At 37.6% G+C, this 27,350-nt stretch overlaps 1 protein-coding gene across 4 annotated transcripts in view; it reads left to right on the plus strand.

Annotated features, from left to right (window-relative positions):
• Positions 1–22,391, plus strand: part of KLHL7 (kelch like family member 7) — a 63,718-nt gene extending 41,327 nt beyond the window's left edge. For all 4 annotated transcript variants that reach the window (XM_030857056.2, XM_030857057.2, XM_030857058.2 and 1 more), the window contains 4 exons: positions 6,189–6,429; positions 8,658–8,859; positions 19,673–19,770; positions 20,964–22,391. In XM_030857056.2, coding sequence (XP_030712916.1) covers positions 6,189–6,429; positions 8,658–8,859; positions 19,673–19,770; positions 20,964–21,247 — 825 coding nt within the window. In that variant the 3' untranslated portion in view covers positions 21,248–22,391. The remainder of the gene's footprint in view (positions 1–6,188; positions 6,430–8,657; positions 8,860–19,672; positions 19,771–20,963) is intronic.
• The last annotated feature ends 4,959 nt before the right edge of the window (positions 22,392–27,350 follow it).

The following is a 27,350-nucleotide window of genomic DNA, read 5'->3' on the forward strand; positions in this document are numbered from 1 at the left end:
AGAGAAAGCTAACTTCATTGCTATAAACAACAGCAGATTGTACCATAGCATATTGTACAGTTAGCTGGTTATAAACTGCAGTTTGAGCAGATATTTTGTCATATATTACCAGTATGACAGTTCGTCTAGAATTTGAAATTTGGGGATTAGGCTGCAGCAGGGATTATGAAGGAGTCAAACTCAAAGTGTATGAGATGTATACAAGCTTGAAGCAGTTAGAGAACACAGAGGCCGAGGTTGGTGAAGCTGCCACCGAATGTAGCCAATTAAAAGTCCCGGTATGGGATAGGTAATGACAGCCTTGGTGGTCTAAAAAGAAGAGATTCCTCTGGGTTGAATTAGTCCATGGAAGCTTCATGGAAGTTTTCTTGAGGGACACTTATTGGTAGAGTTTAGATAGGAAGAAAGAGAAAGAAAAGAATATATTGAGTCCTAAGTATGAATATATCTTTTTGGTTTGATAAGTATGAGTATTAAAAGTTTTCATAAAATGCATACAACGTATTATTTAACTGAATGGAGTCTAACTTTTTGCTTTAAAAAAAAAGAATTTAGATATAGGTGGAAGAACTGAAGAACTCAATCATTGGTCTTTTTTCTTTTGTGAGACCTTTTTTTTGGTCCCTTGTCTTCCTTCCTCCCTCCTTTTCTTCCTTCCTTCCTTCCTTTATTTCTAAAAGAAAGAAGCTGTTTTGTAGAAAGAGCATTTCAAGTCTAGGTATAGGAGCTTAGGCAAGTCAGCCTTTCTGAACTTCAGTTTTCTGGTCTATTAACAGAAGGTTTAAATCTTAGGATTTGCGTTAATATCAATTATGTTCATTTGACTCTTTGATCTTCATTCACTGAGTCTCTTTCTCCCTGCCATCCTTAAGTTTTTCTCATTTTCCCATATTTAAATGTAAAAAGGCTTACCATCTCCATTTTGTTTTTTTCTTTACCCTGCCTAACTCTTCCAAACCTCCTGACTGGGTGCATTATCTCCTATACTCCACACATCTGAGACAGAGTTGATGTTTGTCCCATTGGTGAGAACATTTTATTAAATGGGTATGTTACTGCATTTTGAGATTTGAGATAATCATTTAAAGTATAATATGCCTTCCTGTGCCAAGATAAAAAATTACACGTCAGAGTTCATCTAAAGGCAAATCTTGTCATTGAGATATCTGGCCAGGTGCTAGCGCAGAGATGCTCCCCTGCTATTTCATGTATTTTCTACTGAAAGGACAAGAGCTGATATTGAGCATAATATTCATATCAGGTTTCACTTTTGAACTGAATTTCATCTCACTTAAATTTCTGAGTAGATTTGAGTTGTGTGTCTTGGTGGTATGGTTTTAGTTTGAGAGTGGAGGGGGGAGAACATGCTGTGACTTTATAAAACAGTAGTGATTCTTAATTAGTAATTCCCTTTGAGCTGGTGTCTGGCCTCACTTCCCACTCCTTGCTAGTTTTAACTGATCAGTAGCTGGGAACTGCCCGTTTATATGTTCACTGTTCCTGAGTTTATCTAGCAGCTTACAGTAGCACAGTCACGCCCTGCCCACCCACACCCAATTGTGGAAGCCTTTTTTCTAGCTGTGATGCTATGTTTTATGAAGAACTTAAGTTACAAGAGTATTTTCTTCCAATGGCTGATTATTAAATCCCTTTCTGGACTTTGCGAGGTTAATATGTTTACAGAAATATCTGTGTGATCCCATTGAAAATGAGTGCATTTAAAAGTGGATACAGCCTAGGAAATTAAGTACAATCAAGTGTTCACTTCTAAAAAACTAGATATGCCCTAATAGTGTGCTATTTGGAAGGAAGGCAAAGATTGTTTCTGATCCATCTTGTAGTTGAAATTCAGCTGCATAGTATAATAGCTCTTTAGGTGTTTAAGTTTTTAAAGCCTTAACTTAAATTACTTTTAAGTCCACATTTATGTTAAAACATTTAGTACTATTATAAGCATCTGATGTGAGACGTTGTTTTCTTTGTACCATACTTTTGGTACTACTTGCCTAATTGTTGTATTTACTTTTTATATTAAAAAAAATAATATATGCTCATTGTAGAAAATTCAAACATAGCAAGATGAAAAGGAGAAAGCCAAAGTGCTCCCAGCATAACAAACAGTCCTCAATAGTTGGTGAACATCATTCCAGTCCTCTCTCATTTTTTTTTAATTTAGAATTTTTTATTGTTTTAATTTTATTTTTTATTTATTTTTTGTTTTGGCCGCACCTCGTGGCATGCAGAGCTTCCGTGACCAGGGATCGAACCCATGCCTTCTGCAGTGGAGGCACGGAGTCTTAACCACTGGACTGCCAGGGGAGTCCCCAGTGTTCTCTTTATATATGTGGGATCATGCCATACGTGCTATTTTACAAAAACTTTTTTTTTACTCTCTCAGCATTTATATTGTGGTATTTTCATGTCAATGAAAATACCATCCTTTTGAAGGGCTGTGGAGTATTCCTCATAAGGATATATAATATTATCATTTATTTGTAATAGTGACTCTATTTCTGTTTTGTAAGTAAGTTCATTTGTACCATTTTTTTAGATTCTACATTATGTGTGGATATCATATATTTGTGATATCATATATTTGTCTTTCTCTGTCTCACTTCACTCAGTATGACAATCTCTAGGTCCATCCATGTTGCTGTAAATGGCATTATTTTGTCCTTTTTTTATAAGCCACAGTGTTTTGTTTGTTTGTTTGTTTTTTTGTTTTGTTTTTTTTTTAAGCCACAGTGTTTTGATGTAATTTTCATGACACTGCTTCTAGGAATGTTGTGGCATCTGGCATATACCTCCTCTCTCCCCTAGCTTTGCTTGATTTTCTCTCAAAACGATGCAAAATAAAGTTCTCAAGTCTTAAAAATAAAAACTTTCATTTTGCATTTTGGTTGTCTTGATTATTGTTAAAATTTACATCTGTAGTGTTTCTATTATTTGAGGATTCATGTGTTTTCAGAATAAAGATTATATTAAATCAATCCTTACTCTCAAGGAAAATAGCAGGCTGATGTTTTTACCCTAAGGCATTTGGAGAAAAATATTACAGCCCTTCAACTCAAGAAGGGCTTTCACTTTCACTTGCTGTAGCAGTGTCCTACAGCTGAAAAGTCACACAAGACAAGATGTAATGGCATACTCAGTCATCAACTGCAGACTTCAGTGTGGTGGGGATTCAGAAAAAGGAAATCAGGGAAGCTTGCAAAAAGAAAAGGAGTCTTGAGCTTGAAAAAAGTCTAGAATGTGATATATCACAGCAGAGGCAAGAAAGACTGACTGGGACCAGGAAAGACAGGACTTTATACATGGGTATGTCTGCATATATATGTGTGGATGCATACATGGGTGATGTGTCAGAACTTAAATCCTTCTACCTGTGTTTTTTCTAAGCTTTCCAGTTTTCTCATTTTCATATCTTCTCAGCAGCTAAGCATATAACCTTGCCTGGAATAGGTACTCAATAAAAACTGCATTAAATTATATTTTTAGGGTAACAATTTCCTGCCCACACACATACACTGTGACTCTAGTGCTCTTCATCCATCTGTTGCTAACATGAAAGCTCCATGCCCTTCTAGCTTGCCTTGTAGCCTGTGAGTGCTGGGAGCCATAAGTAATTCTTCCTCCACCTACAGGCCCCAGGTTGGGAGTGGTCCCATGACTAGAATAAGACCTGGCAAAGATATCCACTGAGCTGACAAGCCTGACTTCCCATCTGTTTTTATCCCCTCTCTGCTTGCTTTTTCAACTGCACACATCTCCTAGGTAGTATAACAAGTTATCAAAGGGCAAACGTTAAATCACATTCTCAGTACTTTATTTTGGATGGGGGGTAGATTGAGGGAATTGGGTAGATTTCCAAGGGAGGTTGGCCCATACACGCACCGAGAAAAAAGACCGTAAGCTCCCCTGTGTAGAACCAAAGGCAGATATGCTCTAACATAGGTGCATTTAACACCTGACAGGTATATTTAATGAGCCCAAATGTAAAGCATTACATTTTATCTGAAATGAAGTCTATTTTGCATTCCAGGTAAAAAGAAGGATATTTCACTTACCTGTGTAGAAGATGAACTATTAGGCAGAATATTATATATAGCTAGTATTTATCAAGCATAGTGTTTAACATGTATGGTGACCAATGACAGTATTGGGAGAGTTGGAAAAGGGCTTCTAGAGAAATGAGAGCCCACATTGCAAGTAGATAGAAACATGTGCCTATTCCCGTGTTACACACACACACACACACTGCAGACACACACGCTAATCAATTTTCCCTTGGACTTAGAGTTCCGAGAGAGCAATGCATTTTAATTCTTAAATATGAAGTATAACCAAGTCCTGTATGACTTATGATCATCCGTTCCCTACTCAGACCCTTGAGTAGTATTGGAAAGTTAGAATTATTCTGTTACCAAGCTCTTTGAAATTATTTCATTCTTTGGAACCTCATAATCTTAGTGTCTAAGTGTTTAAGCTCATCTAGCTAAAAGAAGTAGTATATTGTTTTTTCAGTTCCAGCTTCTACCTGGGCAGTTCTTTTTAATTTGAAGAGTATCAGGTCTTGGAGACCATTTCAAAAAATATCTGGCCAACTTTCTCATCCTGAAATTAAGGAAGAGTTTAGAAAGATAATGTTTTTAAGGATGTCTTTAGAAATTATGGGAAAATTTGCATATTACTTTCTAATAATATCAAATAAATTGGGTGTAAGAGTGGCAAGACTTGAGATTCACTAAGTTAATGTACCTTATTAATGAAATTGTATTTCTCTGCTAATGAACCTGGTCAGGTAGGAGCTACGAGTAGATCTGCATAATATGTAAGAGAGTAATTTTGTTTACTTTTGAGGTATTGCTCCCTGTAGAATATTTTATCGCTTACTTTTTTTTCACTCTGTGGTACACAGTTTCCCCAAGAAAACAAATGTTTAAAATATTCTTCCTCAGTTTTTCAAATCCATTGAGTAAAACTGAAGCTTCAGGAAGATGTTACGTTTATCCTGCAGTTTTGTGTGCCTACCAATAAAAATACCACTGAGTAACCCAGGGGGCCTCATATACTCTAATTTGAGAATAAGGAAGGGATTAAGGCTCTGTTTCTCTGGTCACCTAAAAAGCAGAATGTTTATCATCACTAGGAGTCAAGATATTCTCAATCAGGGACTCTTCTTTTACCTGAGAGACCATTTCTTACGTTCTACGATGCTTTGATCTAATTCAGTGAATGCCTGAAAAACAGGACATTAGCATGATAGATATCAAATTTTCCCAAAGGGAAATCCACATTAATAAATCACAGTGCTTTGATTGATGAGATTGGAAATTATTTGGATTTCTATCTGACCCTAATTATTTTCAACCATTTTCAGAAAGCAGCAGGAACACTGTAACTTCCTTGCTTTAAAAGGGGGAGGATCCAACAAGCTATAACTTTGGGAGCATTCCCCCACATATTTACATAGAAGAAGGGCACAGGTGTCCTTGGATGTCATCAAACATAGGAATCAGTGGTGCTGTGAACAGCCTTTATTGTGAAGTACTGATAGGTGCCCATTTCTTCTCATTGAGAAGAAAAAAGTTTCCAGACTACTCAGGTTATTCAAGTATTTCATATTATCACAGCTTTAAGAGTCTGGCTGACTATACTGGCTCACCTGAATGTTTACGGAAAATTAATATCTCTCAGAAGTCTACAAAATGCCTTCTGGCTTTAGACATTAGTAGGTTAATGGCAGTTAAAGCTTCAGATTATCCATTGATCCTTTATATCCCTACACATCCGGCAAAGAAGGGATGCACATATTTACATTTGAAAAAAAAATCTTTCTTTAAATAACAAAACTGCTTATTTTAGTATTTTCTTGTATTGTTATCCTCAATAACAGAAGGAATAGAAGACGGGGTGTTGGTGATACATACAAATGTATTAACGTTTATTTTAGAGCCAGAAAAGACCCAAAGCCGTCACTGTCTTCCTCTTGCCTTCTGCCACGACTAACCAACATTCTGAAGAAATCATGCAAGATTAAATAATAGTCTCAAGCCAAACATTCTTATATGTACTCTGATAAATTTAACATATTCTTATGTTTTGTATGTTCTCAATTATATCTTTGCTTCATCCTTTCCTATTATAGTTTTCCATTACTGAAATCTTCCTGTCCTTTCCTGTTACAGGATTATAGCTGGACAGACATCCGCTGCCCCTTTGAAAAACGAAGAGACGCAGCATGCGTGTTTTGGGACAATGTAGTTTACATTTTGGGTGGCTCTCAGCTTTTCCCCATAAAACGAATGGACTGCTATAATGTCGTTAAAGATAGCTGGTATTCCAAACTGGGCCCTCCAACACCTCGAGACAGCCTTGCTGCCTGCGCTGCAGAAGGCAAAATTTATACATCTGGAGGTTCCGAAGTTGGTAAGGACTTATTCAGTATTTGTGTGTGCTTTAAAGCTGAGGGTCTTGGCTTTCATATTTAAACAGAGTTGGTATTATTTGTTCAGGTACTTTTTGACAAATTTAAATACATATCTGTCATATTTTAGAGCACATTTCCCTGAAGGTTTACCTTACTCTTTCTAAGTCATTAATTTACGAGAACTTCAACTTCCTAGATTATGTTAACTGTCCATTTTTTGTCATGACAGCGGTTTCATTGACGTCATCTGGATTTTAGTTTCATTGTTGCCATCTGGATTAGTTATTTTATATACGTAATATTATTTGCTTTAAAGATTTTGGAGTTTGGCTTACTCATAGACCCACATTCAGGCTTTTAAAATCTGTATTATCTCTGCTTTCTTTGTATCAGAAAAAAGTAAGAATAATCTTTTTCATTTGCTTTATTCTTTAACTTTGTTTTTTTCTTTTGGCTGCGTCGGGTCTTCGTTGTGGCATGCGGGATCTTCGTTGCGGCGCGTGGGCTTCTCTCTAGTTGTGACGTGCAGGTTTTCTGTCTCTAGTCGTGGCACACGGGCTCTGTAGTTAGCAGCACTCGGGCTGTCTAGTTGAAGCACGTGGGCCTAGTTGCCCAACCAGGGGTTGAACCAGTGTCCACTGCATTGGAAAGCAGATTATTTACCACTGGACCACCAGAGAACTCCCTATTCTTTAACTTTTTAATGTAATGATTGGAAGTGGTATCTTAAGCTTATTGATCAGAACAGGGTGTGGGTATGGGTATAAAAACCTTTCTCATTGACGGATAATTTATAAGTGTCCACTAGTGTTCGTTTATTAAATGAATAATTTTTCTAAATGAATATTCTAGGTGCAGACTAGTTTTTATATGCTTTCATCTTTTCAAGTAATTTCTTTAGCTAAATAATGGGCTTATAAAGAAAACTAGGAAGACCAAGTAAATCTAAAGTATGGAATTTAAACGTTGTCTTTTTGTTTTCTTTTATGATTTTTATATTAGCCCAAAGACTGTTTTACTTTTGGTCAGCATATTTATTTGTTTTAAGTTTCTACCCCCACTCCCACTAGATGCAAAATGAATACAAGAAAGATTATGATTTTCTAAATGTGACTTGAAAATCATAAAAGATTATGATTTTCTAAAACACTTGAGTGTTTTATACATATACTTTTTTGTGGAAAGTATAGTAGATAACTTCATTTCTTCAGCATTTACTCTACTAAGTCAGTTTTTGACTTAAATAGTAACTCTTTTTAATCTGCTATATACTATTTCCCTTTAGTGTCAGCCGACTGAATCTGCCAAATTTGAAATGTTTAAAAAGTTAAAAAGAAGTTGCTGTTAGTCATGACTATTACTTCTTCTGTTTGTTACTCTTTGAACTTTGCTCTTCATAGGCTTTGGTTTTGATAGAGACTTATAAGTGTGTTATTGCTTTTAAGCGTTAGAAGAGTCCAGAAAAGTGGGAAGGGAGCAATAATTTGATAAAGTTCTAGCTTCGTTTTTCTTGGGAAAGAAAAAAAGCACTTGATCTTTAATGGTATCATTTCTAAAAGTCTTTATTGAGCTCCTAAAATGTGCAGAAGTTGCAAAACAGGATGGGTGTGTTTTGCTGTTAAAATGTATAATCAAAGTACACCAGAAACACATAACGATACTTTGAGTGTATATTCAAGAATGGACCGGCATGACTTCAGGGCCTACCCACACAACTGCTGAGAGCAGTCAGGAAGAACAGTTTTGTTAATGATGCAGTGGCTGTTGCAGAACATTAAATGACAAGCCTGAGGATACTCTCAGATAGTAGTCTTCATATTTTAAGGTATAGACTTACCATCTGTAAACAGCTGTGTTTTTCCCCCTCTCTATAAACATTTGAGGTTCAGTTAATTCCCATCATCATAACTGGGCTGGAAGACATACATAATGTTTCTTATTTAATTTGAAAATCTTCTGAAATCAAACCAATTTCTTTTTTTTGTTTGTTTAATTACCAATTAATAAGTCTCTCCAGCAGATCCTTTTCTGAATATTTTCCAAGGTCTATACAGACAGAGGTAGCTTTTTCTGAAACTATTTCTACGTTTTGTTGTTGTCGATTGAGTAAAGACTCTACAACCCTAAATTCTTTCCTCCAGTAATTAATGATTCAACTCTACAGTCAACTCACTCCAGGCCCACATACACACTAAGTTAAGCAAGATGGGGTCCTTTTCTTTTACAGGAAACTCGGCTCTGTATTTATTTGAGTGCTATGATACAAGAACTGAAAGCTGGCACACAAAGCCCAGCATGCTGACTCAGCGCTGCAGCCATGGGATGGTGGAAGCCAACGGCCTGATCTACGTTTGCGGTGGAAGTTTAGGGAACAATGTTTCTGGGCGAGTACTGAATTCCTGTGAAGTTTATGATCCTGCCACAGAAACGTATGTATCAGTTTAAAACTCTTACTACACAATTAATTGTATTCTATAAGCTCAATGGAAGAAGATGTCAAAAGGCAGAAGGAACCCAGCAGAAGGATTTTTGAATGTGCTAGGGTCAGGGGCATGTTTATAGCCTTGACCCTTCCTCTACACCTTAAGAAATAGCTTGACCTTATACCCCATGGGAGCCCCTCTCTTTCTATTCCTGCTTGTGCAATAAATAAATGTCTGTGAATAAGAAAATATGACTGATTCATCAAACTCAAAATATTTTTGTTTGAGAGATCGGGAAGTGTAGAGAGGGGGAAACAATTTATGACCAGTAGTAAATTTGCCTTTAGTTAGAAATATTATGTATTGGTTCGTGGCATTAATGAATCATACCCCTAGGTATAATGTCTTTTTTGAGTTTGTGCTTACTAAAGTATGTTTGGATTCATATTTATTGAATAAAATTATTCTTTTTTTTTTAATATTTATTTACTTATTTATTGGGCTGCGCCATGTCTTAGTTGCGTCATGTGGGATCTAGTTCCCTGACCAGGGATCAAACCCGGGCGCCCTGCATTGAGAGCACAGAGGCTTAACCACTGGACCACCCGGGAAGTCCCTAAGTAGAATATTCTTAAGTCAACTGGGAAGTAAAATAAATGCTTTTAAAAGGCAAAATACAAAGAAATAAACGGTTAGCCCGTTTTTCTGATCTTGTAATTAGTGATGGAACCCATTCAATACAGCCAAAGGATATGAGCCAGTTATTGATAGTGGGGGGTGGTAAGTATAGTGTAATTAACTAACAAGAAAATGAATGCAGGTGATGTTCCGGTCAGACCTTTTGTTGATAATCAGAAACATCCAAAGACCTTCAATAAAAAAATTAACTTGCTCGTTTGAAAGGATTGTTCTTCCTTTACTAGAACAAGTTATTGGGCAAATATGTTCAACATAAATGTTATGCCAAAGAGCCGCACCAAAACTCTCATGCTCAAATTTTGTACTTAGGAAATATTTCCAGGCTACAAAACATAGAAGTCTTCTACTCCAGCTATTGCTTTTATTAAATTAAGCGTAAAGATTTAATTATAAAATATGATTGTCATTTGTAGTTATTTATGCTTCCCACCTATTTTTGAAGGATTTAAGGAAGCAAAATCAGTAACTCCTTTCCCAAAGAAAAGTGCAATTACAATTGTTCTTTTCTCATTTTTTGCTCAACTAGTCACCCACGTTAGGGATAGAATTGAAAGAAGCTTATCTTGAAACATATCTTTTGCTAAGTGTCTAGACTAGGAAATCTCTTGAGATCATCACACTTAATACTTCCCAATGTTTTTTTTTTTAATTATTGGAGTATAGTTGCTTTACAATGGTGTGTTAGTTTCTGCTTCACAACAAAATGAATCAGTTATATATATACATATGTTCCCATATCTCTTCCCGCTTGCATCTCCCTCCCTCCCACCCTCCCTATCCCACCCCTCCAGGCGGTCACAAAGCACCGAGCTGATCTCCCTGTGCTATGTGGCTGCCTCCCATTAGCTATCTACCTTACGTTTGGTAGTGTATATATGTCCATGCCTCTCTCTCGCTTTGTCACAGCTTACCCTTCCCCCTCCCCATATCCTCAAGTCCATTCTCTAGTAAGTCTGTGTCTTTATTCCTGTTTTACCCCAGGTTCTTCACAACATTTTTTTTTTCTTAAACTCTATATATATGTGTTAGCATACGGTATTTATCTCTCTCTTTCTCACTTACTTCACTCTGTATGACAGACTCTAGGTCTATCCACCTCATTACAAATAGCTCAATTTCGTTTCTTTTTATGGCTGAGTAATATTCCATTGTATATATGTGCCACATCTTCTTTATCCATTCATCCGATGATGGACACTTAGGTTGTTAACATCTCCGGGCTATTGTAAATAGAGCTGCAATGAACATTTTGGTACATGACTCTTTTTGAATTGTGGTTTTCTCAGGGTATATGCCCAGTAGTGGGATTGCTAGGTCATATGGTAGTTCTATTTGTAGTTTTTTAAGGAACCTCCATACTGTTCTCCATAGTGACTGTACCAATTCACATTCCCACCAGCAGTGCAAGAGTGTTCCTTTTTTTCCACACCCTCTGCAGCATTTATTGTTTCTAGATTTTTTGATGATGGCCATTCTGACTGGTGTGAGATGACATTTCATTGTAGTTTTTTTTTTTTTCATTGTAGTTTTGATTTGCATTTCTCTAATGATTAATGATGTTGAGCATTCTTTCATGTGTTTGTTGGCAGTCCGTATATCTTCTTTGGAGAAATGTCTGTTTAGGTCTTCTGCCCATTTTTGGATTGGGTTGTTTGTTTTTTTGTTATTAAGCTGCATGAGCTGCTTATAAATTTTGGAGATTAATCCTTTGTCAGTTGCTTCATTTGCAAATATTTTCTCCCATTCTGAGGGTTGTCTTTGGTCTTGTTTATGGTTTCCTTTGCTGTGCAAAAGCTTTGAAGTTTCATTAGGTCGCATTTGTTTATTTTTGTTTTTATTTCCATTTCTCTAGGAGGTGGGTCAAAAAGCACCTTGCTGTGATTTATGTCATAGAGTGTCCTGCCTATGTTTTCCTCTAAGAGTTTGATAGTTTCTGGCCTTACTTTAGGTCTTTAATCCATTTTGAGTTTATTTTTGTGTATGGTGTTAGGGAGTGATCTAATCTCATACTTTTACATGTAGCTGTCCAGTTTTCCCAGCACCACTTATTGAAGAGGCTGTCCTTTCTCCACTGTACATTCCTGCCTCCTTTATCAAAGATAAGGTGAGCATATGTGCGTGGGTTTATCTCTGGGCTTTCTATCCTGTTCCATTGATCTATATTTCTGTTTTTGTGCCAGTACCATACTGTCTTGATTACTGTAGCTTTGCAGTATAGTCTGAAGTCAGGGAGCCTGATTCCTCCAGCTCCGTTTTTCGTTCTCAAGATTGCTTTGGCTATTCGGGGTCTTTTGTGTTTCCATACAAATTGTGAAATTTTTTGTTCTAGTTCTGTGAAAAATGCCAGTGGTAGTTTGATAGGGATTGCATTGAATCTGTAGATTGCTTTGGGTAGTAGAGTCATTTTCACAATGTTGATTCTTCCAATCCAAGAACATGGTATATCTCTCCATCTATTTGTATCATCTTTAATTTCTTTCATCAGTGTCTTATAATTTTCTGCATACAGGTCTTTTGTCTCCTTAGGTTGCTTGATTCCTAGATATTTTATTCTTTTTGTTGCATTGGTACATGGGAGTGTTTCCTTAATTTCAGTTTCAGATTTTTCATCCTTAGTGTATAGGAATGCCAGAGATTTCTGTGCATTAATTTTGTATCCTGCTACTTTACCAAATTCATTGATTAGCTCTAGTAGTTTTCTGGTAGCATCTTTAGGATTCTCTATGTATAGTATCATGTCATCTGCAAATAGTGACAGCTTTACTTCTTCTTTTCCAATTTGGATTCCTTTTATTTCCTTTTCTTCTCTGACTGCCGTGGCTAAAACTTCCAAAACTATATTGAATAAGAGTGGTGAGAGTGGGCAACCTTTTCTTGTTCCTGATCTTAGTGGAAATGCTTTCAGTTTTTCACCATTGCGGACGATGTTGGCTGTGGCTTTGTCATATATGGCCTTTATTATGTTGAGGAAAGTTCCCTCTATGCCTACTTTCTGCAGGGTTTTTATCATAAATGGGTGTTGAATTTTGTCAAATGCTTTCTCTGCATCTATTGAGATCATATGGTTTTTCTCCTTCAATTTGTTAATATGGTGTATCACGTTGATTGATTTGCGTATATTGAAGAATCCTTGCATTCCTGGAATAAACCCCACTTGATCATGGTGTATGATCCGTTTAATGTGCTGTTGGATTCTGTTTACTAGTATTTTGTTGAGGATTTTTGCATCTATGTTCATCAGTGATATTGGCCTGTAGTTTTCTTTCTTTGTGACATCCTTGTCTGGTTTTGGTATCAGGGTGATGGTGGCCTCGTAGAATGAGCTGGGGAGTGTTCCTCCCTCTGCTATATTTTGGAAGAGTTTGAGAAGGATAGATGTTAGCTCTTCTCTAAATGATAGAATTCGCCTGTGAAGCCATCTGGTCCTGGGCTTTTGTTTTTTTTTTTTTTTTTTAACATCTTTATTGGGGTATAATTGCTTTACAATGGTGTGTTAGTTTCTGCTTTATCTGGGCTTTTGTTTGTTGGAAGATTCTTAATCACACTTTCAATTTCAGTGCTTGTGATTGGTCTGTTCATATTTTCTGTTTCTTCTTGATTCAGCTGCTTGGCAGTTGTGCCTTTCTAAGAATTTGTCCATTTCTTCCAGGTTGTCCATTTTATTGGCGTAGAGTTGCTTGTAGTAATCTCTCATGATCTTTTGTATTTCTGCAGTGTCAGTTGTTACTTCTCCTTTTTCATTTCTAATTCTATTGATTTAAGTCTTCTCCCTTTTTTTCTTGATGAGTCTGGCTAATGGTTTATCAATTTTGTTGATCTTCTCAAAGAACCAGCTTTTAGTTTTATTGATCTTTGCTATTGTTTCCTTCATTTCATTTTCATTTATTTCTGATCTGATTTTTATGATTTCTTTCCTTCTGCTAACTTTGGGGTTCTTTTGTTCTTCTTTCTCTAATTGCTTTAGGTGTATGGTTACGTTGCTTATTTGAGATGCTTCTTGTTTCTTAATGTAGGATTGTATTGCTATAAACTTCCCTCTTAGAACTGCTTTTGCTGCATTCCATAGGTTTTGGGTCATTGTGTTTTAATTGTCATTTGTTTCTAGGTAGTTTTTGATTTCCTCTTTGATTTCTTCAGTGATCACTTCGTTATTAAGTAGTGTATTGTTTAGCCTCCATGTGTTTGTATTTTTTACAGATCTTTTCCTGTAATTGATATCTAGTCTCATAGCATTGTGGTCAGAAAAGATACTTGATACAATTTCAATTTTCTTAAATTTACCAAGGCTTGATTTGTGACCCAAGATATGATCTATCCTGGAGAATGTTCCATGAGCACTAGAGAAAAATGTGCATTCTGTTGTTTTTGGATGGAATATCCTATAAATATCAATTAAGTCCATCTTGTTTAATGTATCATTTAAAGCTTGTGTTTCCTCATTTATTTTCATTTTGGATGATCTGTCCATTGGTGAAAGTGGGGTGTTAAAGTCCCCTACTATGAATATGTTACTGTCGATTTCCCCTTTTATGGCTGTTAGTATTTGCCTTATGTATTGAGGTGCTCCTATGTTGGGTGCATAAATATTTACAATTGTTGTATCTTCTTCTTGGATCGATCCCTTGATCATTATTTAGTGTCCTTCTTTGTCTCTTCTAATAGTCTTTATTTTAAAGTCTATTTTGTCTGATATGAGAATTGCTACTCCAGCTTTCTTTTGGTTTCCATTTGCATGAAATACCTTTTTCCATCCCCTTACTTTCAGTCTGTATGTGTCTCTAGGTCTGAAGGGGGTCTCTTGTAGACAGCAAATATATGCGTCTTGTTTTTGTATCCATTCAGCCAGTCTGTGTCTTTTGGTGGGAGCATTTAGTCCATTTACATTTAAGGTAATTATCGATATGTGTGTTCCCATTCCCATTTTCTTAATTGTTTTGGGTTTGTTATTGTAGGTCTTTTCCTTCTTTTGTGTTTCTTGCCTAGAGAAGTTCCTTTAGCAGTTGTTGTAGAGCTGGTTTGGTGGTGCTGAACTCTCTCAGCTTTTGCTTGTCTCTAAAGGTTTTAATTTCTCCATCAAATCTGAATGAGATCCTTGCTGGGTAGAGTAATCTTGGTTGCAGGTTTTTCTCCTTCAACACTTTCAATATGTCCTGCCACTCCCTTCTGGCTTGCAGAGTTTCTGCTGAAAGATCAGCTGTTAACCTTATGGGGATTCCCTTGTGTGTTATTTGTTCTTTTTCCCTTGCTGCTTTTAATATGTTTTCTTTGTATTTAATTTTTGACAGTTTGATTAATATGTGTCTTGGCGTATTTCTCCTTGGATTTATCCTGTATGGGACTCTCTGTGCTTCCTGGACTTGATTAACTATTTCCTTTCCCATATTAGGGAAGTTTTCAACTATAATCTCTTCAAATATTTTCTCAGTCCCTTTCTTTTTCTCTTCTTCTTCTGGAACCCCTATAATTCGAATGTTGGTGCGTTTAATGTTGTCCCAGAGGTCTCTGAGACTGTCCTCAGTTTTTTTCATTCTTTTTTCTTTATTCTGCTCTGCACTAGTTATTTCCACTATTTTATCTTCCAGGTCACTTATCCGTTCTTCTGCCTCAGTTATTCTGCTGTTGATCCCATCTAGAGTATTTTTCATTTCATTTATTGTGTTGTTCATCATTGTTTGTTTCATCTTTAGTTCTTCTAGGTCCTTGTTAAATGTTTCTTGCATTTTGTCTATTCTATTTCCACGATTTTGGATCATCTTTACTATCATTATTCTGAATTCTTTTTCAGGTAGACTGCCTATTTCCTCTTCATTTGTTAGGTCTGGTGGGTTTTTATCTTGCTCCTTCATCTGCTGTGTGTTTTTCTGTCTTCTCATTTTGCTTATCTTACTGTGTTTGGGGTCTCCTTTCTGCAGGCTGCAGGTTCGTAGTTCCTGTTTTTTTTGGTGTCTGCCCCCAATGGCTAAGGTTGGTTCAGTGGGTTGTGTAGGCTTCCTGGTGGAGGGTACTAGTGCCTGTGTTCTGGTGGATGAGGCTGGATCTTGTCTTTCTGGTGGGCAGGTCCACGTCTGGTGGTGTGTTTTGGGGTGTCTGTCAACTTCTTATGATTTTGGGCAGCCTCTCTGCTAATGGGTGGGGTTGTGTTCCTGTCTTGCTAGTTGTTTGGCATAGGATGTCCAGCACTGTAGCTTGCTGGTCGTTGAGTGAAGCTGGGTGCTGGTGTTGAGATGGAGATCTCTGGGAGATTTTCGCCATTTGATATTATGTGCAGCTGGGAGGTCTCTTGTGGACCAGTGTCCTGAAGTTGGCTCTCCCACCTCAGAGGCACAACACTAACTCCTGGCTGCAGCACCAAGAGGCTTTTCATCCACACGGCTCAGAAGAAAAGGGCGAAAAAGTAGAAAGAATAAGAATAAGGAGGGGGAGGGGAGGAGGAGGAGGAGGAAGGAAGGAAGGAAGGAGGGAGGGAGGGAGGAAGGAGGGAAGGAAGGGAAAAAAGAAAGATGATAAAGTAAAATAAATAAAGATAAAATATAATAAAGTTATTAAAATAAAAAAGATAAGAAAAAAACAAAAAATCAGATGGGTAGAACCCTGGAACAAATGGTGGAAGCAAAGCTATACTGACAAAATCTCACACAGACACATACACACTCACAAAAAGAGGAAAAGGGGGAAAAATCATAAATCTTGCTCTCAAAGTCCACCTCCTTATTTTGGGATAATTCGTTGTCTATTCATGTATTCCACAGCTGCAGGGTACATCAAGTTGATTGTGGAGCTTTAATCTGCTGCTTCTGAGGCTGCTGGGAGAGATTCCCCTTTCTCTTTTTTGTTCTCACAGCTTCCAGGGGCTCAGCTTCGGATTTGGCCCCGCCTGTGCGTGTAGGGCGCCGGAGGGCGTCTGTTCTTTGCTCAGACAGGACGGGGTTAAAGGAGCCGCTGATTCGGAGGCTCTGGCTCACTCAGGCCCAGGTTAGGGAGGGTCACGGAATGCAGGGCGAGCCTGCGGCGGCCTCTGCCGACATGACGTTGCACCAGCCTGAGGCGCGCCGTGCGTTCTTCCGGGGGAGCTGTCCCTGGATCCCGGGACCCTGGCAGTGGCGGGCTTCACAGGCTCCCCGGAAGGGGGGTGTGGGTAGTGACCTGTGCTCGCACACAGGCTTCTTGGTGGCGGCAGCAGCAGCCTTAGCGTCTCATGTCTGTCTCTGGGTCCGCGCTTTTAGCCACGGCTCGCGCCCGTCTCTGGAGCTCCTTTAAGCAGCGTTCTTAATCCCCTCTCCTCGGGCACCAGGAAACAAAGAGGGAAGAAAAAGTCTCCTGCCTCTTCGGCAGGTCCAGACTTTTCCCCGGACTCCCTCCCGGCCAGCCGTGGCGCACTAACCCCCTTCACGCTGTGTTCGCGCCGCCAGCCCCAGTCCTCTCCCTGCGCTCCGACGGAAGCCCGAGCCTCAGCTCCCAGCCCCGCCCGCTCCGGCGGGGGAGCACACAAGCCTCTCGGGCTGGTGAGTGCCGGTCGGCACCGTTCCTCTGTGCGGGAATCTCTCCGCTTTGCCCTCCGCAACCCTGTTGCTGTGCTCTCCTCCGCGCCTCCGAAGCTCCCCTCCTCCTCCACCCGCAGTCTCTGCCCGCGAAGGGGCTTCCTAGTGTGTGGAAACCTTTCCTCCTTCACAGCTCCCTCCCACTGGTGCAGGTCCCGTCCCTATCCTTTTGTCTCTGTTTATTCTTTTTTCTTTTGCCCTACCCAGGTACGTGGGGGGTTTCTTGCCTTTTGGGAGGTCTGAGGTCTTCTGCCAGCGTTCAGTAGGTGTTCTGTAGGAGTTGTTCCACATGTAGGTGTATTTCCGGTGTATCTGTGGGGAGGAAGGTGATCTCCACGTCTTACTCTTCTGCCATCTTCCCGGAAGTCTCTTTCTCCCAATGTTTTTTTAAACTGTACCTTTGTACTTGCCAGGGCACACTGGGGATACACCTTATCCTAATCCCATCATCCATCCATCCAGCTATCTATCCATCCCCTCTTGTCCTAAACCATAGGAGCAGGGTATATACCAACTATCCTCCCTCCTGTATCAGGCTCTACTTTACCTCACATAAATCCTATACTCAAAAAGCATTACAGCATACTAGTTGGAAAACTGTAATCTCATTCATTCTGCTGCCTAATTATTGTTTCGTTTCTAAAAAATATCTTGGAGTAGAGCCCATACCATATGAACTCCAGGCTTCTAAATTCTGAGATCTTTATTCAGGCAGTATCAGTGCAGAGAAAGAGTATAAAGGGATTCTACAACTTCAGTATTTTTTAAAACTAGGTGAATATAATCAGTTTGGGGAATATTTTAAAACTTACACAATTTAGCATTTCTTTTATATATATTGAGCTTATGTATTAAATTTGAATTCTCTATATTCTCTAAATTTTCCTAAGTGAAAAGCTAATGTGAATATGATTATCCAAATCTCATAATGAAAGATGTTATATACTACTATGATTTCCTTTCTAATATGTTGTGTCCATCCAACGTATTTTTTGTAAAACTGTTTCTTCCCAGTTTTGACAATTTTTAAAGTGTTTTTTAACTAGAATATGTTCGATTGGAAGCTAAGAAATGAAACCTATGGAAACAACACAACACAGTTTCCACAGTTAGAATTTTGAGAAAAGCTACTGAACACTAAACTCAGGTTGGAGAGAGCAGAGACCTAGTGCATACTCTGCATGTGAATTATAGGAGGAAGGATGTTTCACGAAGTTCCTTAATTCTAAACCTTGAGGAGACTTAGATATATATAAAACATTCTCTTATTTTATATCATAGACATATTTAAAGAAGAAAGGGGTATGTATATTGAATTTTTCCAAGTCAGATCCTCTGTTTAACACACTGACAGCTCACTGTGTGGAGAGGCTGTGGAGGTCAAGTACTGGCTCTCCCACTTTCGAGCTGAATGCCTGTCTTTTCACCTGGAAGAGCACGTGTGTTCATCCTGAAAAACAGGAGGACTTACTTTAACTGAATGCTCAGAAAATGAGAGTGGTGACTGTCAAACCATTTTTAAAACAAACCAAAAGTATGTAAATATAAGGCAACAAGAGTTGTTGATATTTCAGAGTTCATCATTATGCTCTAATTATGTTTTGAAAAGTTAAATGTATTAAATTATTTAAAAGAAGAGTTATGAATAACCATATTAGGGCTTCCCTGGTGGCGCAGTGGTTGAGAGTCTGCCTGCCGATGCAGGGGACACGGGTTCGTGCCCAGGTCTGGGAGGATCCCACGTGCGGCGGAGCGGCTGGGCCCGTGAGCCATGGCCACTGAGCCTGCGCATCCGGAGCCTGTGCTCCACAACGGGAGAGGACACGGCGGTGAGAGGCCCGCGTACCGCAAAAAAAAAAAAAGAGAGAGAGAGAGATGAATCTCATAGAAAACAATAACAAAATTGTCTGTGTGTTTAATGCTGCTACCTGTGAATTAGTATCCTTCAACCCTTGTGTCCACATTTATATTCTCAATCTCTTTCTTTATAGTAGTGCCTGTGATCACAGCAACATGCTAATAAGTTATTAAACGTGACAGAATGATAGGAGCTGCCTGAAGTTCTAAGTGTATATTTAAAGATGTATGTGTGAATAGTAACAGATATGCTAATTTGCTGATTGCTAGAGGCCCATGATAAATTCGTTTTACTTACCGTATGTAAATATTAATTAAAACCACATGTGACTAAAACCATATTAGTACCTTATATTTTCTTACATATCTTCCCTGTTTTGTTTGTTACTGTTTTACAAGTTATTGTGAACTATAGGAAATGGATGTCTTCCAAAGACATGTTAATAGTCTCCAGATATCCTCTGTTTCCCATATCCTATTGGAGTTGAAAGGAATAAAATCCCTATTTACCCCACCTATAAATTACTGAAAACCGCTGTTAAACTTTTGTTTTCTAGCTTTCCAGACATGCAGGCGCACATTTGTGTGTGTGTGTGTGCATGTGTACACATATGTGAGTGGTAAATGAGCGCTTACTTGGGATAACAGACCTTTCTTATAAATTCGTATGAGTCCTTTTACTTCTTGTGAACATGTATACTAAAAACTTTCCTTTGTTTTTTCAGATGGACTGAGCTGTGTCCAATGATTGAAGCCAGGAAGAATCATGGACTGGTATTTGTAAAAGACAAGATATTTGCTGTGGGTGGTCAGAATGGCTTAGGTATGTGAAATTAGTTCACTTTTTCAACTTTTGCAATGAATTTGCTGATATTTCCTTATCTTAAGTTATGAAAATGTTTCTTGATCACATACATCATTAGACTTTTTTTTTATAGTTTCTGTGAACTAACGGTTTATGAAACATTGTAACATTTCTGTCTATGAATGTAGGTAATAGCCACCAGTCATTGTGACAGTCTCAGGTGGCTTTAGCACATTTCCAAATACCCTCTGGGGAATGGTATCACATTAGCTTAAGAGCTATTGAGTGGGGACTTCCCTGGTGGTCCAGTGGCTAAGACTCCATGCTCCCAATGCAGGGGGCCCGGGTTCGATTCCTGGTCTGGGAACTAGATCCCACATGGTGCAACTAAGAGTTCACGTACCACAACTAAAGATCCCACATGCCACAACTAAGACCTGACACAGCCAAATAAATAAATTAAATATTTAAAAAAAAAACAAAACTGTTGAGTGACAGAAGCATTTGAACTTTAATATAACTTTTAAAACTTTTTAATTTAACTTTTAGGACTTGTATTCAGGCTCTGAATGGCAGTGTTTCCTAAACATTTTTAAACGTTGCATGAAAATATTGGTACTACTTTTTTAAATGAGTAAATTTGATCTTTTTATTTTCTTAAATAATGTTGTACTAAAGAATCTTAAATAATTGCTTTTAATAATGTAGAATTTGGACTGAATCTATAAATAAGATTCCACAAAGCTTATTTTAGTCAGTACCTTTAATCACTACTTAAGTATAACAAAGAAATAGCTTTATTTCCTTCTGTCTCTATTCATTGCTGTTTTTCATAAGCTGCTGACAGATAAATGGTAGAAGGAAAAAGAAGGACATTTGAATGATTATAATCAAACTTAATCAGAAGGAAACTTCACTGGTCTACTTTTTAATTTTTCCAGAGCAGATAGAACATCTTTAATTTTATAGAATAAATATAAGTATTTATGATTCTAAAATGACAAATGAAAATTAAGTTAAATTTCTGTTGTGTTCAAGTAGGAATAGGAATTTAAATGGTAGATATGTGAGGATTCATTGTAAACTTCTTACAACTCTTCTGCATGTTTGAAGTTTTTCATAATGAGAGGTTTGGAAAAAATACAAAGAATTATTACTTTAAGAGATCTTAGAATTGTTCATATAGCTGTTCACGTTTTATTCTTTTGAAGGTGGTCTGGACAATGTGGAATATTACGATATTAAATTAAACGAATGGAAGATGGTCTCACCAATGCCATGGAAGGGTGTAACAGTCAAATGTGCAGCAGTCGGCTCTGTAGTTTATGTCTTGGCTGGTTTTCAAGGTGTGGGTCGATTAGGACACATCCTTGAATATAACACTGAAACAGACAAATGGATCGCCAACTCCAAAGTCCGAGCTTTTCCAGTAACAAGTTGTTTAATTTGTGTTGTTGATACTTGTGGAGCAAATGAAGAAACCCTTGAAACATGAAAAATGAGTGAACTTGAAGACTCACTGGAGACTCAAAAGTATGGCCACCAGTGCTTTGTTCCAAGAGTTTGGTTACAAAGTTTTAGTTTGGTGTTTTGTTCTTTTCAAGGAAGTTTCAAGTAAAGTAAGATTCCTATAAAATAGATTTTCTTTTATATGGGATTTCTTACTTCATTCAAAGACCATATTTCAGCTGGCCACATAACCAAGAACATATCTAGCAAGAAAACTTGTAAAGTTATAAGCACTTGGTGAAAGTATGAATTCTTAAATGAATTTCACATTTGTAACAATGATTATGGCAGAATGGGGGATTGACTCACCATAGAAGCAACCTCATCTTAGCTCTAGATTCTATTTTCATACATCATAGAAGTGCTATGTAGTTAGGACTGTTTGTTTCTGTTCAGTCAAGAACTAAGAAATAGTATGAATTGTAAGTCAAAGATAGGCAGTTCTGTTGGAGCAGCTTAGTCTCACGTAATTTTGCTTGTCTTCATTTGTTCCATTTAGTGCCAAATGTATTGCATTTTAAAAGCAAGCCAGAGTGAGTCAAAGCATACACTTACATCTCACAAAACTTCATAAACACATTTTGAGAGTTAAAAATGTACCCAACTCCTCATGAAATATATTCTGTCCAATTAAATAGTTCCATCTTTTTAACACAAAATGTCAAGCCTAGTACCCATCACTAATTTATATCACTTTTTTTCCCAGGGGTTAAAAAAGGATTATGCCTCTTCAGTGCTCACTCTGTTAAATAAAATCCAATCATTATAAGAATTATTACCTAGCAAAAGAAAGCTACTTATAGCAAATTTCTAGGTCACTAGAATAGCACTGATAGTTATACATTTTGAACTTCTTACAGATTAGAAAGGTACATGATTTCTCTTCCTTAGCAGAGCACATCATTAATATTTGACCCAGTTGTCTCCAAAAGTTTTTTAGTTGAGTTAAATATTTGTCATCTTGTATTAATTGCTTATATGTGGTCAGTAAATCTTTTACAAAACCAACTCTTCATTTCTTTCCAAGTAATGTTTTGCCCTTTTACATTATGAAATGTATGGAGTGAGCCATGTAAAGCTGTCACCATCCATGTTTTTACCTGGTAATATTAAATATTTTTAAACTTCAAGTAGACCGCTAAGTTCATTCTTAATTTTAAATGTGTTAGGTAATGGTTGTTTTTTGAACTTGTGAAACAATGTTTCTCTTTAAATTTTTATTGTTTTCTTTATAATGGGGGTTATAAGCTTAAAACCTAAAAATGTTTATATGAAAAAGGAATTATAAAAAGATTATGGTAGATATATTTCTATTTATGTAAGGTTTTATGTACATGACAGCTTTATTAAGATATAATTTACATGTCATACAGTTCACTGATTTAAAGTGTACTATTCAATGGTCTTTAATATATTCACAGAGTTATGCAACCATCACCATAATTTTGGAACACTTTCTTCACCGCAAAAAGAAACCCCATCCTTATTAGCAGTCACTCCCCATTTTCCCTGTGTTACCTTCTTATGGCTCCTGTAACAAATCACCATAAACTTTGTTGCTTAAAGCAACAGAAATTTATTCTTTCACAATTTGGGAGACCAGAAATCCTAAATCAAGGTGCTGTTAGGGTTGAGTCCTTCTGGAGGCTCTGAGGCGAAAACTTGCCATGCCTCTCCTGTAGCTTCTGATGGCTGCCGGCAAATGTTGGTGTTTCTTGGCTTATAACTACATCTCTTCAGTCACTGCCCCAGTCTTCACAGGGCCTTCTTCCCTGTGTGTCTCGTCTCTCTGCATCTTCATGTGGTGTTATAAGAACAACAGTCATTGGATTTAGCTTACCCTCCTCATAATCCATTGTGACCATATCTTAACCAATGACATCTGCAAAGACACTGTCTCCAAATAAGGTCACATTTTGGAGTTTTGAGGAGACATTATTCAACCCAGTTGCATCTCCCAAACACCCCATCCCTAGGTAACCATTAATCATTCTGTCTCTAGATTTGCCCATTCTGAACATTTTTATGTTGAATTTTGAATTTTCCTCTCCGTTGAAAAAAATGTGTCAATGTTTTTTGAGAGTAGAATATCCATTTATCATATTACAATGGTTATATTACTTAATTTGATACAATAATTTCCCATATGGGAATATGCAGCTGTTTAAGGTATTTTAAATAACTACCCTTTTCTTTAGGCTGTATCTGCTGACTAGAGCACACTACGATAAGTATGTAGACAGCTTTGATGTAGGTTATAATGAATTGTGTGTGGTTTTTTCCCTTAGTAATCTTAGTAATTCTAATTCGTGTCTGTTTTCTGTCCTGGAAATAGTCTATGATATTGTCAATATCATGATAATGAGTAAAAATACAATATATTGGCGAGTATATTTTCTGTTACTCCCCCACCCAAAATTCCTATCCTGTATAGTGCCCTACTTTCTTTTTAGTAGATATGTGATTGTTAATGTTATATTTTTTACAGTGACACGACTTTGATGACATAGCAGTTTAGCTTTTACTTTTGAAAATCACAGTGTGAACATGAAATTTTAATGTCTTGAAAAAAATTGTTGCTGTCAAAAACAGTCATTAATTACAATTGTGACCTAGCGTTCAAAAATGTGACATATAGTGTCATGGAAAATTTAGAGTCATGAAGAGAGCCATTTTTTTAAATCCAGCAGTCTATTTTCCTTTTGCCTCATACACTGTTAACGGCAAATATTTTGGATTTCCTGCAGAGGCTAGGGTAAAGGAGATATTTGAAGGAAATTTTGCTTTTTAAGGGTGGTAGTGTTAACACACATCAACAACTTCAAAAATTCAATCCACTCAAACATGGCACCAAAACAGCTCTCACTAAGTCCCCGTAATTTGCTAACATGAAAGAATATTTTACAGGTTACATCATTCAGCACTTGATAAATCATTCCTTTAAATAACCCCCTTTCTCCTTACAGTTGCCTCAAAAGACTTTTAAAAGCTTGAATCTACTTTCATCTTCCTAACTTTCCTCCTTCCCAAGGTAATTCAAACTACTTTAGGAGAAAATCTGTACTGGGAAATTGTCTGAAATGTCATCCTTACTAACTAGAAAGCTTTTTTACTTTCCAGAGCTTTAAACCTATTCTGATAACAAAGCTGTAAAATGGGGTTCAAGGTCTGGTTCATTCAGTTCTTTTTTTTTTTTTTAACATCTTCATTGGAGTATAATTTATTCAGTTCTTGTAGGAGATTTCCCTGACTTTATCTTCCAGCCATCCATTGAATTTGTTTCCACTATTCCATGTTTAATTTCCAAGAGCATTTTCTTTTTAGGATTGTCCTTTTATATAGCATGCTGGTCTTGTTTCATGTTGCCCTGTCTGAGGATATTTTAGTTTCCTTAACATTACTTATATTTTTGGTGTGTTTCTCTTTCCTCTGACTTCTTTTTAGATTGCTTTGCTCTTTCCTGTTGGAGTCTTTCCTCAAATATCTGGTGCCTGGCTGTGCATTTTATATTTAAAATTAGACATTAAAAAGTTGTGAACTTTTGTTTACAAACGTGAGCTGAATTGTCAGTGAATCTCATCATATGTTAAGGAAATGGCTGCCTGTTTTTAAATAAATTTATTTGTTTATTTATTTGGGTCTTGGTTGCTGTGCGCAGGCTTTCTCTAGTTGTGGTGAGTGGGGACTACTCTTCGTTGCGGTGCACGGGCTTCTCATTGTCGTGGCTTCTCGTTGCAGAGCACGGGCTCTAGGCGTGCAGCCTTCAGTAGTTGTGGCACGTGAGCTCAGTAGTTGTGGCTCGTGGGCTCTAGAGCTCAGGCTCAGTAGCTGTGGCGCACGGGCTTAGTTGCTCCGCGGCATGTGGGATCTTCCCAGGCCAGGGCTCAAACCCGTGTCCCTTGCATTGGCAGGCAGATTTTTAACCACTGTGCCACCAGGGAAGCCCCTGGTTGCCTGTTTTTGTTGGAGATCCGTAAGAGATCCACAGATCTTTTTCTGGGGTGTTTGATTCTCCAGAATATAAATTTAAAAACTCCTGCCCCTTGAGTGTGGGAGAGCAAGCTGGGAAGAGACTGACAATAAGCCTGGCTGCAGGATTTCTGGAGCTCAGACAAAGCGCCATTCAACAGGCAGAGTTCGGTTCCTCTTTTGTCAGTACCATAACTTGACCCTCTATATTTACATCCTGGACCCTAAAGCCTCTCTTGTTCCCTTTTTTCAAGAAAAGAACCTATCTCCCAACAGGTAAGGATAGTCACCTAATGGATTTCTAACTGAACCTCATACAGATTTTCAAACAGTCCACTGTTCTGTGATACCTAGTGGTTCTTAATTCTTGTGGCTTTTCAGCCCTCTCTGGGGACATCAGTTGTCCATCTTACAGGAATATGATTCTTCCTCTAAGTAATTTACTATGTACTCTTCTATGTGCATTCAGTCTTCATAAATTGTGGTTTGAAATTACAGTTATCTCCTAGTATAATCAAAGATGATGTTTTTGCTTGTTTTTCCCCTCATTGTGAGATATTTTCAAGAGGAAAGGGTGGCAGAGGCATTTTTACTCTGCCACCTTGAAACCAGATGTTTCCTTCCCGTGACCTCACTTTCCTGATTTCCACCTACCCCTCCCCTATCACTACTGAGTTCTACATGCCTCAGCCCTAGGCTGTCATCATCTCACACAGCACTTTATTCAGATGATTTCAGTCAGGATTCTGGCTTTGCCCACCTCTCCACCTTCACGGAGCACCATACACACCCTTGTTTAAGCTTCAGCCTAACTGGTATTATTTTAGGTCTTTGATGCCAGCAAAGTTCTTACACATGCTGGCATTTGCATGGATGAAAAGTCAGTGAACATAGTGAGAGATTCATTACTACAAGGGGACTGCTCAAAATAGATACGTTAAGAATGATGGGAGCCAAGTTTCTCACTATGAAAGAAATACAAAGGGGAAATAAAATGAATTCTGTGATCTTGGGTTGAAATTGGAGGTTATCAGTGTGCAGTCATAGTTTTTAATAGACATATAGATATAGGAATATGTATTAATGTAAATGTGTCTGTCTATAGTATGTATTCTCTAGCAATGCCCATGAAAGGATTTGGGAACAAAGATACCACAATAGCAATGAGCAAATTTAGAGCTCAGATCTTGGCTTCTAAGTGCCACCAAAAAAGACCCAGGGCTCCTTGGAGAACAGGCTGATTCCAGGACTGAAGCAGGGAAAGTGTCAGATGACCCTGGAGCATATTTTAGGCCAGGAAGTGAAGTGCTCAAAGAATCATGGGATGTGTCAACTGGAAATGATTTGAGCATCACAATAAATTATAGTAACAAATTATAACCCAATGAATAAAATTGGAAACCATAAGTCATACTGATAAGAATAAATAAATGAGTGAACTAAAAGTTTGGTGAGGAATGAGGTTTTTATATACTTTTCACAGTCTCTCCCTACAAAATCCTTATTACTAACAAAGAGGAAAAGAGTAATTTTACAGTGGAGCAGCTTGCCAGACAACACCTGAAGTGATCAAAGTGAACGTGACAATGTGACAAACAGAAATTGTGCACAACTTGACAGGTACATTGTGAAAACCATGGATGCCAAAGATGCATAATCTAAATCTAATTACTAGAAAACAGATTAAGTCTGCATTAAGGAAATTCTACAAAATAACTAGCTCTAATGTTTGTGTCAAGGTCATGAAAGTCAAGGAGAGACTGAGAAAATGTTCCAGAATGAAGCCTGAAGAAATATGAGTAAGGCAACAATGATTCTGAACTGCATCCTTGTCCTTTAAAGGACATTACTCGGACGTTAGGCAAAATATGAATAGAATCTAAGGATTAGATAGTAGTATGCAGCAATATTAATGTCCTGATTTTGGTGATTATATTGTGGTTAAGTAGAATGTCCTTGTCTGTAGGAAATACAATAAATAATTGGGTGTTGGGGCATGAGGTCTGCAATATAGTCTCAAATGGTTCAGGAAAAAGATCTTTGTACTATATATACATGTAACTCCATAAATTTTTTTCAAAACAAATGAATTAAACTGATTTAAAAAAATAATAAACTAG

The sequence above is a fragment of the Globicephala melas genome, chromosome 9 (genome assembly GCF_963455315.2).
Source record: "Globicephala melas chromosome 9, mGloMel1.2, whole genome shotgun sequence".
Taxonomy (NCBI): Eukaryota; Metazoa; Chordata; class Mammalia; order Artiodactyla; family Delphinidae; genus Globicephala; species Globicephala melas.